General features: G+C 52.5%; 1 protein-coding gene across 2 annotated transcripts in view; it reads left to right on the forward strand.

Annotated features, from left to right (window-relative positions):
- The window catches only part of CCDC88C (coiled-coil domain containing 88C), a 126247-nt gene that overhangs the window by 48055 nt on the left and 64831 nt on the right, over positions 1-13361 (forward strand). For both annotated transcript variants that reach the window (XM_046007733.1, XM_046007734.1), the window contains one exon: positions 3233-3302. In XM_046007733.1, the coding sequence (XP_045863689.1) occupies positions 3233-3302 (70 nt within the window). The remainder of the gene's footprint in view (positions 1-3232; positions 3303-13361) is intronic.

Below are 13361 nucleotides of genomic sequence, written 5' to 3' on the forward strand. Positions count from 1 at the left end.
CACAGGGATGCGGTGACAAGACGAAACTGCGTGGAGATTCGTGTGTGCCCCTTTCCCTCATCTTTGCCTCTGCCTGTGACTATGCCCTTTGCTGCTGCTCTTTGCAGAGGCCTGGGTTGGCACCAGGAGGGCTTGCTGGCAAGTTAGAGGGTGCTCAGAGCACACCCCTGGGCTTGTGTCCTCCATCCTGGCTCTTTCCCACCCACGCCGCAGTCTGGGGTGTGACCAGGTGCCCGCCGAGCTGTCCAGAGTCAGCTGCGGTCTGCACAGTGGCTTTCTGTTCTAAGTCCCAGGAGGGAGGGTCTCCTTGTCAGCAACCACCTCACGTCCCCACTAGATGGAGGGCCTGGCCTGTCGCCTTGGAGGCCCTGCCACCCCGAGGGGACGAGGGATGTATTTTCTCGGCTTTCCTCAGGGACTGACTGCCACCGAGTCCTCTTGTCACTGGTGTTGGGGAGTGACTGATATGTCCTGGGCATGACAGCTGCTAGTCACATGTGGCTGTTGGGGCCTCCGTGTGTGGCTGGTGTGACTGAGGAAGTGAAATTTTCCTGACATTTGAAAACTGACACTTGATTCGGTCGTTGGAAGACTTATAAGTGTGTTGGGAAACTACTTTTTTCAGATCAAGTGTTTCCAGTGAAAATTTAGCGTCTGAGTTGACACGGATTGTGGGTATAATCTTAGGGATTCTAGAGACCTTGGTACCAGAAGAGAATGTAAAACATCTCATTCATGATTTTATGTTGGTTGTATGGCAAAATGATAATATTTTGGATATGTTGGTTTAACATATTATTCGAGTATTTTCATACACGCAAACACACCTTTTTTTCCTTATCCTTTTTAGGGCAGCTACTAGAACATTTGAAATTAATGTGTGCCTCATATTGTATTTCTACTGGATAGCTCTGTCCGTGTCCTCACACCTTGGAGCCTGCTTTTGCTGAAAATGTGCTTGGTGGGCCTGTAGGGAGAACGTTAATGTCTCAGGAGTGCTTTGGGCCACAGGATTAGATCTTAGGAGATCTACAGTGTTGTTGTTTGAAAGGAACAAATTTAAAAAATCATCAGTTCATAAAGTAATACTTCTTGATTGCACAAGAGACACATTTCTTGTGGGAAAATTAAAAACACTGATGTGAAATACTGTGTTTGGGGAGAAGATACGTGGTTTTTCTAGCAATAGTTTCTAGCAGTGTTTCCAATGATCTTTTGCTGAGATGATCATTAGCATAAAAATACCACCTTGTTATTACTGGAGAATTCTTTGAGATGATTTCACGTTCTGTGTCTCCTTTGTAAGCGTGAGCACCGGGTCATAGCTCTGGTGCCCCTGACCCTTGGATGGTGGGAGAGGGAAACCAGCCTGGGCTTCCAATGGGACTGTAACTGGTTGGATGGTGACAGCAAGTAAATCTTCCAGAAGCCGGGCTGAGCCCTTGAGTTCAGCGTGGAGGCAGAGTAGCGACTCCGTGAAGGAATGGGCTTAATCTGGCCTGGAGTCCTTCCTTTGGCTGGATGAGCGAGCTGGAAAGTGGATTTTGCTGATTTTACTCTCCGTGTGTGTTTTGCCCCAGGGAGAGACTGTGGAATCTTTTGGCGGGAGCATTCAGTTGAGAGACTGTTTTGTATGTGTGTTGACTTCCCTCAGGCCCTGAAGGAGGGCTGAGGCTGCTCTATAATTCATGCTTCTGTCTGGCACAGGTACTTCCCAATGAAGATGTGTTTGAGAGACCATTAGCATCTCACGTGGTGATCTGCGACCCCAGATAATAAAAACGTTCGCCGGCATTGAGTGGAGAGGGGTCCAGTGTGTCTGGGTCTGCATCCGCTCCTCTCCCCCTGCCCCTAATCTGGCGTGGACAGGAGCCATGGAGAGACACTGAGGGGGGAGGAGAAAATCACTTTATGTATATTTTGAAGGTATTGGCCTCTCCGGGCATGATTTCCAAGGCTACTACTCTGATCTGACAATTTGGACATCGTTCTGGGCTGTTCAGCTGGGCCCCGTAGTGTTAGAGGACTGTGTGATTGTTCCTGTTTTCTTCCTCAGGGCTAGTTGGCATTACACAGGTTACAGAGGTGCTCGAGTTCACCTGGTGCAATAGAGTGGTGCTGCAAAGAAGCTGTCTTGCTGGAAACATTTTTCCAAAAGGCATCAGAGAAGAGCACCTGGCTGGCTCAGTCAGTTACACACTTGCCTTCGGCTCAGGTCATGATCCCCAGGTCCTGAGGTCTAGCCCTGAACCGGGCTCGTTCATCAGGAAGTCTGGTTGTCCCTCGGCCCTGCTCGTGTTGTCTCTCTCACTCTCTCTCTCTCTCAAGTACATAAGTAAAGAAATAATCTTAAAAAAAAAAAAAAAAAAAGGCACAGGAGGAGCTTCGGTGAAAAATTTCTGTAGTGACCCCTTTTGTAATGTTTGCAGATGGAGAATACTTAGGGAAACCTACCCCCCCTTCCTTGTCTTCTGTAAAAATGAGACTTTAATCTTCCGATTGGTGAAAAACAAGGCGCATCTGGGCAGAGAAGACGACCTGTCCTTAGAAGTGCTCTGGGAAACTGGTGCAGGGGCTCGGCGCGTTGGAGTTGGAGCCGGCACGCTCCACTGGGGGAGCTTGTTAAAGACCCTAGACACGGGGGCATGACTGATGGCTGGTGCCTGGGCCCTTCTTTCAAAGCCCCTCGGTGTGAGGGCCAGAAGGCAGCTCATTTCCTCGAGCCTCCTTTAACGGGTGCAGATTAGCTGTGATTTATCCCCTCCCCCCAGGACACGGCTGCTGTAAATGAGGGAAGTCTCCTCATTTACAGCTCGTCCCAAAGACCTGCCGCATGCTAGGATCCTGAATCATCAGGTTATAAAGACTCCGTAGTCTCTCTCTCATCTTTGCTGTGTACTTTTTTTTTAATTGCACCAGCAAACCGTACAATAAAAATAAAGACCTCTCTTAAAAAGAAACTTAGACTTAATCTTCTATCCTGGCCTGCAGTAGGTCTCTCTCTGCATGGGTAGGCATGATTTTTATGTGTTAGTGATCAAGGCAGAAACGTACTTAACTTGGGCTTTCCACGTTTATTTATGTCCTAAATATTCCTTCCTATTTTAGAGGATCCTCAGACTTAGCACTTACTGGCCGCATGCTCATCCAGGGACAGACTGTAATTTTCTTAGTCATTCTTTAATTTTGTTTCCTGTTCTTAACGGTATCTTTTCCCCCTTTGTTTCTGTAGGAAGTTCTCCAGCAGCTGATCGTAATGAATTTGCCCAATGTCTTGATGATTGGCAAAGACCCGCTGTCTGGTGAGTGGCAGCTGCCCCCTGGGGTACCCGGGCATCACCGTGGGCTCTGAGCAGCTGCTGGACGCACAGCTCTGAGCCAGCTTGGTGAAAACACGGGATCGTTTGGGTGAGCTTCTAGAACGGTGGTTTACTCCCCGGAGGTGTGAAGCGAAGACAGAATTTTTTTCCCTTGTGAATGAGTCCTCCCGACCCCTCGTTTGCAAGTGCAGAGGCAAGTGAACCCTCTGCTCTCTCTGGAGTTGCCGGGGGTCTCTCCGTAGTAAGCACCGAATCCACACCATATTACCTGTTGGCAAGAAGGTCACAGTATTTTGTGGGAACGAACGTCCCTTCCTCGGGGATCCCAACATGCTTTCATTGACCCCGAGTTGGATCTCTCCGGCATGCCCTGTCTTGTTTCAGCTTTCACGCCTTCCACCGGTCTCTGGAGATCAGTGTAGGGCAAGGTTTCTAAGTCCTGGGCTTGGACCCTCGGTGTGACTTTGAAGGACTGAAGGAAATGTCCACCTGGACACCTTCCAGGAAAGCAGAGCTTAGTTCATACCTACCAGCTAACTCACCGAGTGAGTTGAAGAGGGTGATCGATTTTTTTCCTGGCCACAATCGTGTGCCGTGACCTGCACCCATGGCTCGTGGATGTCAGCGTGCAGGCCCAGGGACAGTGTACTCGCTGGCTGGGACTTGTTCCGGTGGGGACCTGGCTGTCGTTGGTCTCTGGCCTCCTAGAATAGGTGAGGGTCCAGGAGTGCAGGAAAGGTCCCACACAAGAGTGGCTTTTACAGAAAAGACAAGCTTTCCTCTGCGGCATCTCCTCACCCTGTTCCAATTGGCATCTGGCCCCTCTTGCCCTTTTCTTATGAGAGTAGCTGGTGTTGCCTCAGGACTGAAGGAAGAGAACCCTGAGTGACCGGCCTAGGACAGTCCCCACAGAGAAGCCGTCTCTGAGTGCCATGGCCCCGGGAGCTGCCCTTGTATCTGGAGGCACCAAGTTAGGACCACAGAACATCAAATCACTTTGCTCGTGGCAGGTGTCGTCAGGGGTCCCGCTGGCTGGCATGTCACCTTGTCTCCTCATGAGCCAAAAGGAAGAGGTTTCTTGGGCCTCCCCTTGATCACTAGCGCTGTGGGCCGTGAACACTGACGGCCTTGCACAGTGATGGCTTTGCAGAGGCCGCCCAGGCCCACCTGCTGGCCCACCTGCTGGCTCCTGGCAGCGAACGCCCTTCCCCACTCTGTGCGTCGGTAACAGGGAGCCCTTGGTTTGCCTTGGCTCTGGCTCTGCCTTCGGGCCGTCTGGCTTTTTTTCAGGGTTCCCCCAGGTTGAGGATGCCAGATGCAGCCCATTCTAGCCATAGTCCTGGGCCCCAGGGGCAGTTGGCACTCCCGTGTTTCCGTGGTAACGTCAGGAAAGTGGGGGGTCTGCTTTACTGTGCAGAATTGTGCTTCCTGTCCTGATTTATTCGGCGGCTGGTTTTCTAGGGGCGGGGAGAGATGCCCGTGGGAGGTTTGTGATTCAGACTTAGTTCCGCTATTCTGTCCGCTCTGGGGACAGCCAGCGGTGTAAGGTGAAGAGGCAGGTGGAGCAGCAGGAAAGAAGAGCGCTCCCTCCTCGAGCCCCTGGTGAGCGCGCCACGTGCTGGGCGTCGTGTATGTGTTAAAACAGGGGAATGGGATCGTGCTTCTGGGGTGCAGAGATGAGAAGACAGAGGCCCGTGGGGTCTAAGTGACAAGCCTGCGGTTACATGGCTTGTTAGCAGGCCCTGGAGCCTGAGCTTCCCGCCTGTGTCACACGCAGACAGGCCAGGCTGGGCCAGGATTTGACCCTTTTGACCTACAGACATGGCTGTGGCATATGGTTCAACCTGCCATTAAACACATCCCACCCACCCCCCACCCACATCCAGCCATCCTGTCACCCCATCGTGCTGTGTAACTTGCCCGCCCTGCCTCTAGGGGGGCCCCTCCTCTTCCCTGTCCGTGTCCCCCCCCCCCTTTCCTGCTGCCATCTGGAAGCCTGTCCTCTAGAGGCCTCCTCACCAGCCACCTCCACACCCTGGGACCCTGGCTCCAGCCTCTCCCCTAGCAGAGTCTCTCTTCCAGCCTCTGAACCACATGGGCCCAGAGGGGGTGTCTATACACAGAGGACCCGGGTCCCCACTTCGGGTCTGGTGCAGAGCAGAAGAAGCTACAAGGGTGTGGACACCGTGACTTGTCTTTGAAATTGCTTTATTGAGCTCTAGTTTTGTGCCATCACATTCGCTCCCCCTCAGGATACAACGTAGTTTTTGTTGTAAGTGTATAGAATTGGGCAGCCTTCACCATCTTTCAGGCTTAGAACGTTGCGGAGCGGCTGCTTTTGAGGCTGTGATGGGTGAACGGAGTGTCCCTAGCACCGAACAGAGTCAGTACCCATCCGTCGAAAAGGTGGCGTCACCAGCTCTGACGGACAGGCGGGGAAGAGAGCGTGCACGCTGGCCTGGCAGCAAGCTCGGGGGGGCCTCCGGGCCGGCCTGACTCCCCGTGGCTTCAGCAAGCTTCGCCCCCAGGGGGCTGGGGCCGCCTCACCCAGGCATCACCGCGGGGAGCTGTGAGCTGGGTGCACGCTTGGGTAGTTCTGACAGGGGTCCCAGGGCCTCTGAGAACAGGGGAGGTTGGCAAGGGAGGCCCGCCAGCGAGAAGACACAGAGGCATGTATATGGAATAGTGTGTTCTGTCTTAAATTTTAAAACATAGATGAGGGAAGAAGCATTTGGGGTTTCTTTTTAAATAAAGAACAAAGCCTTTTGGTTTCTTTTTTGTGTGGTTGCCTAGAAGTGGGTTTGGGAGTTGGGAGGGGCGCTGCCTTTTCACTAATGCTGCCACACATATCTTAGGGGCAGGCCTGTGCTCTTGCTGGCTGGTGCGGGAACCGTACTGTTACTTACAACGTTTCACAGTTCATGGTTTTGTTTGGTGGGTGGGTTTTTTTGTTTTGTTTTTTTTTTAATTTCTTTTGGCAAATGCACCTCAGTGGAGCCCGGTGCCAGGGGCGGGACAGAACCCAGCTAAGTGTCTAGTCAGACACACACACACACAGTGACACCCATCCCAAGACACCAAGCATTTGCCCCCAACCTCCGACCTAGGGAAGGAAGATGTCATAATTCCTACTACTATGAGATTTTTTCTGTGTGTAGAACCTGCCACACCCATTGAACAAAAGGATGTTCTCTCTTTTTTTTTCTGCTTTGGATGGGATTCAGGGACAGCTCCATGAAAGTGAGGAAGATGGAGCACTGGGTGTTGTGCAAAAAGAATGAATACTGTTACGCTGAAAAAATAAATAAAATGAAAAAAAAAAAAGTGAGGAAGAACTTCATATACTTTAAATTGCTTTTAAAATCTCTCCTCAGGGGCGCCTGGGTGGCTCAGTGGGTTAAGCCACTGCCTTCAGCTCAGGTCATGATCTTAGGGTCTTGGGATTAAGTCGGCAGGGAGCCTGCTTCCTTCTCTCTCTCTCTCTGCCTGCCCCTCTGCCTACTTATGCTCTCTCTCTGTCAAATAAATAAATAAAATCTTAAAAAAAAAAATCCTCAGTGTCTTTCCCTGCCTGACCCCAAATCCTCTTTCTCTCTTGTCTCTTTTGTACCTTGATGGCCTCTCTGGGTTTTCTCTCTATCGGTATTTGGTTTTGCAGCGGTCTCTCAACTGGATATCAGTCCCTTGGGAGGTGTCTGTCTAGTGCCTCATTACTGTGGACCCCATGTCTTAGAGCCCAGCCTGGGGTCTCACAGGACCCTGCTCTGAGCCCCTTGCTCACTTTTATATGACAGCTGTTGGTGGGAAAGCCTTGTGCTGGTGGCTCTCAAGGCTGGGTCTTGTAGGGTGTCGTGTGTTGTGCTTCTTCCTGGTTGTCCGAATCCTGCCCTCCTCTCTCACCCACACTCGCTTGTCAGGCTGATGCCTCGGCTCTACCTTCCAAACACCTGAGCTCTTCTTCCCTCTTCCTGCCTCACTGCCACCCCGGTTCCAGATACCCCTGACTTTCCCCTGGCTACACACCAGAGTAGCCTTCTGCCCACCTGCTGTCCCTGTCCTTGCTCCCCGCCATCTGTCCCCTGCCCTGGTCTCCTTAGCAAGTGAGTCAGATTGTGTTACTTTACCGCCCCCTCCCTCCTGGTGCTAGGACCTGCGCATGCTGGCTGGTCCCACCACCTGGCTCCCTTTTCCCAGGCATGCGCGGGTCTTGGCTCAGGGGCCACCTGTGGCTGCAGCCCCTCGGCCTCTGGGATCCCCTCCCCTCATCCTGCTCTGCCCTCCCTTTCTCACAGTATTTGTCACTCTCCAGTACACTTGATCATTTATTTTTCATGACTGTTGCATTGTTTATCACCCCCCCCACACACACACATGCACGCACGTGTACACGCACACACAACGATGTAATCTCTCATGAGGGCAGGATCTTTGTTTTTTTTTTTTTTTTTTTTTATTTTTCTATTGTTGCCACTATGTTCCAGATGTCTAGAGCAGTGCCTGGCACATAGTAGGTGCTCAGTAAATGAAGACTGCTGGACACCCACCTTCATCCTCTCTCCTGTCCTCACTTTCCTGTTCCTTCAAGCGAGTGCTCCTGAGAAGGGTTAAACACAAGCTCTCCCAGATATGAAGGTCGGATGTCCGTGGTCAGGGTCTTGTGAGAGCTGCTCTCTGCCCAAGCCTGTGTGTGCGGCTCCACGAGGCCTGAGCCAAGGCCCTGGAAACTGCCCTCACCCCACCATCTTGCCAGCTGCACATCCATTAAGTACCCTGGCGTGATTTACCAGAGTCTGTTCTGGATGTCCGCTTTGTCCATAAAGAGAGAAGGTTTTGGACCAGACCTAGACCAGCTTCCCCGTCCCTTCAAGCCCTGTTTTCTCAGCAGCCAGACCTGTCACCGTGCCACACACAAAAAACTAGATTCGCCTGATGGGAAGCCAGGGTGGTGTTAGCAAATTAATTTCTCCACTGAGTCATTGAATAGTCGTGCTGGGGGAAAGCATGGCTCTTCTTGCCAGGTTTGTACCCAAGTGCAGCGGTGGTATTCTGACTTGTACATGGCTGATCCCACCTCAGACGTGCAGAACGGGAGGGAGGGAGCCACTGACGTGCAGAAACCCAGCCCAGAGAGGAGAGGGAAGGCATTCAGAGGCACACAGCATGGGGATCTCGTGGGAGAGAGACATATCTGTCATTGAGTTCTGCAGGGGGATGCATACGTGGGCAGGCAGAAGTGCCGGCCGCCCTCCGCGTTCTGCCTGGTGCTGCTTGTATTCCAGACACCCGGCGAGATCCCTGGTCCCTGGGAAGGCTGACCCCAGAGCCTACAGAGTGCTCCCTGTGTGAACACGGCTGGAGCTTTGGAGGAGAGCTGGGGCCTTCCATTTATCCTTATTCAGTGTGCTTGCCCTTGGTCTTTGGTTTTCTCCATGTACTGGGGGTCCTAGAACGGCTTCTAGAGACACAGAAAGCACCGTGAGGTGTCAGAGTGTTCTGAGCCCACAGATCCTGTGAATGTCCTTCCTCCCAGTCCTTGCAGGCCTCCATTCTGATCGCTGCTCTGGCTGAGGAAACCAGAGGGCCACTTTCCAATCCGCCCGCCTCACCCCCCCCGACATAGTAGATGAGAATGACCCTATACCTTTCCTTTTCTGAGAAGGCTACCTGCCCCTCAGCCAGAGCCCCCACAGAGAAGCTCAGCCTGTCCCTCTCCTCCAGCGTTTGTATCAATGCCCACCATCTCTAGGTGGGTCCAGGGGCCCCAGAACCAAGCAAGCTATCTGTGCTCAAGAAGCTCCCAGTCTTTGTTGGGGAAAGGACGGGAGGAAGGCAACATTGGTAACTACTAGATCTGTTCCAGGGTGAGAAGTGATGCAAGTGTACTTTCCACAGAGTGCAGAGCAGGTAATGAGCTCTGCCTAGGCAGGTCAGGAAGACTTCCTGGAGGAGGTGTGTGGCAGAGCATCAGAAAGGAAGGTGTCCTGGGATGGAGGAGCTCAGAGGGGTAGAATTGTCTTGGGAATTCCATGAACAGCATCATACTCAGGACACAGCTGACACACATTTCAAAGGCCAGAGGGAAACGGAGCTCCCTGAGACTCCCAGAATTTAACAGTGTTTGCTTGCTCTCCTGTCAAGGGCACTTTGGAAGTACTTTTCAGATCCCAGGGAAGCCTTCCCTCATGGTCCACACTGTGCAGCTCCGTGTTTCAGTGGTGAACAGGGAGATTGTGCAGGGCTGGTGTGCCCATGACAGCCAGGAAAGAGGGCCCAGTCTGGACTATTAGGAATAATCTTCTTGTCCCTGTGAAGTACTGTCTTAAAGACCACAAGGTCTGGCTTCCTTCTCCTGCCATCTTCCTGCAGTCCTACCCTCCCCCCTGTCCTGCTTGGCAAGGGACATGGTGGCAAGCATCCACCGTTGGGGGTTAATGAGACATAGTTGTGTTCTTTCTCCATACTTTTTTTTTTTTTTTTCATTTCTCCCTGAGTCTGATCTTGTCTTGTATGCATATATTTTTATTTCTGGATTTATTATAAAAACCTCAGGTCCTTGAAATGAAGAGGGAAGAAGTAAGCAAACAAAAAGGAAAACCAAGGCCTTGCAGCCATCTGTTTATGCTCCCTGTCCCCTCCTTGAGGGAATAGGCTCAGAAAATCTCCCAAACCGTATTTCGCATGGCGAGGCCACATCGTGCCCCTTGGCTTCTGTGCTGCTGGCTGGATTCAGAAATGAGTTTTTCAGTCCCATCGAGAACACGGGGGGGTTGCTGGGCGTTTCATCGGCAAGCTAGCCCTTGGCTCCTCCAGGAACGTGAGGAGTTTGGTTAACACCAGGCCCAGGCAAGCGTTCCAGCACCGCCAAAGGCCGGCCTTCAGAACAGCCTGTGGGATCGGCCTGGAGACCAGCCTTTGTTTAGCAAACTTCTTAGCGATGGGCTGTACACAGAGACGGCTCCGCTGGCTGCGATCACCACACCATGGCTTCCAGCGGGACTGTGCCCTGTGGCCGTGGCCGTCCGCCGAGGAGGGACGAGATGTTATTTGTGAAAGGTCTTTATGGTCCCCAAGAGGATTTGGGCTTTGAGTCTTTTGCCTGGTGGTCTGGAGGGATCCTGCCTCCTGTCCTCTCCTGCCCGTGCAGACGCTGGGTCTCCAGCTGAATTCTCGTGGTCACTTCTGCTTTTTCTGGTCTTCTGTTGCTGGCTGCTCGGGAGAAGTAACTCTCACCTGCTGGGCCCGGGGAAGGCTGGATGCGGCAGCGGCAGGGGGAGGGGGAGGGGTCCATGCCATCGGAGGGGCATGGTGGGACCGTTTCGGGTGTTCTTTGTCATCTGGGAGCAGCTGCCTCCCGTCAGAGGCCTCTTGTTGCCCACATGGTGGTGCGGGGGGGGGGGGCCCAAGGGCTGGGGGCGGACTTGCTGTGGGCAGTGGACAGACACTGGGATGAGGGGGCCGCTGGTCACTGTGCGCTTGGGAGGCCTCTGCCCCATTTCGCACAGACATGTGACTCTGAGCCTGCCAGAGCCCACCTGTGATGACCATTTATTTAATAATTAAAGGGGTTATGGTAATGCCTGGTGGGGGCCGCATTCTGCGTAAGAGAAAGCTAGGTAAAGGTTTCACAGGGTTCACGCTTCAGACAGGGAGGTAGCAGGTGTGTGGGGGGTGCCTTCCTCAGCCGGCTCGTACCGGGACAGGTACATGGAGGGTCCCCATGGGCCCACCTACCAGGAATTCCCCCTTATATACTATTTACCAGCAACACCCGGGGAAGGCGACCCTGACTGTTAAAATAGTAATAAACAACTGTTCTTGATATAAGTGGAACCCCAGGAGGGCCCGCAGAGTTGTGCCCGTGTGGGTGAGTCCCGGGGTGTCTCCACAGAGGAGACACATACACGGGTCATGCTCAGCGCAGGGCTAGTTTCAAATCAACGAAACAGGCCCATGATCATCCTCAGGAAACGGCCGTTTTTAAAATAAGAAACTGGGAAGAGCATAGTTCGTGATTGACTCAAGCCCATAAAGCAGAGGAGAGCAGCGTGAGGAAGTATTAAGGAAAAGTATGTTCGTGTGTGTGTGTGCGAGGCCTCCATCGCGGCAGGGAAGGAAGGCGAGCCTGTTCTCTGGGTCCTTCTGCCGGGGGTTCGATGTGAGCTGTTCAGGTGACTGGTCTAGTTCCCAGGTGCTGGTTAACTGCCCGCCCACTAGCACACTGGGATCAGATGCTCAACTAGATAGAGCCTTGCTCTGGAAGGAACTAGGACCATCGGTAATGGCAGGGATGATAGGGAGTTGGGGCAAAGCAAGCAGTGGCCAGTCTGGAACCAGATCTGAGTTCGGGACCCTGCTTGTCGAAACCTGTTCTTGTTTGTAAGATGGAGAGAATACTGTTCTCTGGGGGTTCAGTCCAATGGTCGTGTGTTCTGTGCAAGGGCAGACATGGTCTGTGGGCGTGACGGACATGTGGGGAGACAGAATTAACTCAAATGGGTCCATTTTCCAGCCTGTGAGGGTTTAACCCTCAGCCTTGGTGGCCGTTTGCAGATCCTGGGCCTCTGTGGTTGTGGAGAGGGGAGTTAGCGAGACAGAGGGGACTCTGAGTCACTACCTTTTCTGGTCTTAAAGATAATCGCTGTCTTCCGACCACAGCCAGGCAGAGGGTGGTGTGCAGCTGGGGGCTGGAGGAGCTCCATCTAAGAGGGGCCTTGGTGTCCCCTTGCCCAAGTCCCCACCTTCATAGCTCAGTGATCATTTACAGACGATGAGCTTTGTTTTCCGTATCCAGAGACTAGGAAGTGGCTGCCTCTTAGCAAATCCGAGTAGAGCGAAAAAGGACTCTTGAGATCGTGTACTGGGCACAGGGGACGGGTTTTGTTTCATGTGTCAACTTCCATTGATCGACAGTGGCTGTCGTGTGCTCTGTTCAGGAGGATTCTGAGGCCTCATTCCAGGTTCCGTAAGAAGCCGGTGGGATGGGGCACCTGGGTGGCTCAGTGGGTTAAAGCCTCTGCCTTCAGCTCAGGTCATGGTCCCGGGATTGAGCCCCGCATCGGGTTCTCTGCTTGGCAGGGAGCCTGCTTCCTCCTCTCTCTCTGCCTGCCTCTCTGCCTACTTGTGATCTCTGTCTGTCAAATTAATTAATTAAAAGAAGCTGGTGAGATGACGAGCCACGTGTACCATGGACGCAAGATGAGAGAGGGGATTTTCCAACCCAGATCTAACCCAGCTGCCATATTTCAGAAGTTCATGTACTTTTTTTTTTTTTCAAGATTTTATTTATTTGACACACAGAGAAATCACAAGTAGGCAGATGAGGATCCTGAGATCATGACCCGAGCTGAAGGCAGAGGCTTAACCCATGAGCCACCCAGGCGCCCCATGTTCATGTACTTTAATTGGTCCTATCCCCAAGCCCACCCTCACCCCACGTGCAATGTCAGATAGCTTCTCTTCTGTTTTGGAAGCTGATTACCACAGACATCTGTAGCTTTATACATAGCTTCAATCAGTAGATGCATTCCAGCTCTGTGAAGAAAGGCCACTGTGAGTTTCTCTGTGTCAGGGCTTCAGGAAGCAGGTAGTAAAGTAACCAAGGTTTTTCTTAGACTCAGCCATCAGATCAGGCCGTCATGGGATTCCCCCTGGGGTTGCGAGTAGATGTAGAGGCTCTTGGATGTTTTCAGCCCTCCCCCCACTCCTTGGTTGCTGATGACTCACTCAGTACAGAAGTGCACATCGCTTCGTGCCCTGTCCCCATTTCTCACTCCGAAAAACCACCCTAGTGAGCTTAACCAGGAAGCATTTATAATTTGACACACGCTCTGTTCCCTTTCCTCCGGGCCTTGCATGTGCTGGTCCCGTGCCTGAAAAGCTCTGGTTCTCCTGCCTCCCACATGGCTTCTCATCCTTGGGTCGCAGCTCAGAGGTCACTTCCTTGCGGAAGCCTTGCCTGAGCCTTACTCCAAGCTGGATGTCCTTCCTCGGGGTTTCTGTAGTGCTTATCGGCTTTTTAGAATTGCTGGCAGTCTTGGTTTG

This window comes from Meles meles, chromosome 6 (genome assembly GCF_922984935.1).
Source record: "Meles meles chromosome 6, mMelMel3.1 paternal haplotype, whole genome shotgun sequence".
Lineage (NCBI taxonomy): Eukaryota > Metazoa > Chordata > Mammalia > Carnivora > Mustelidae > Meles > Meles meles.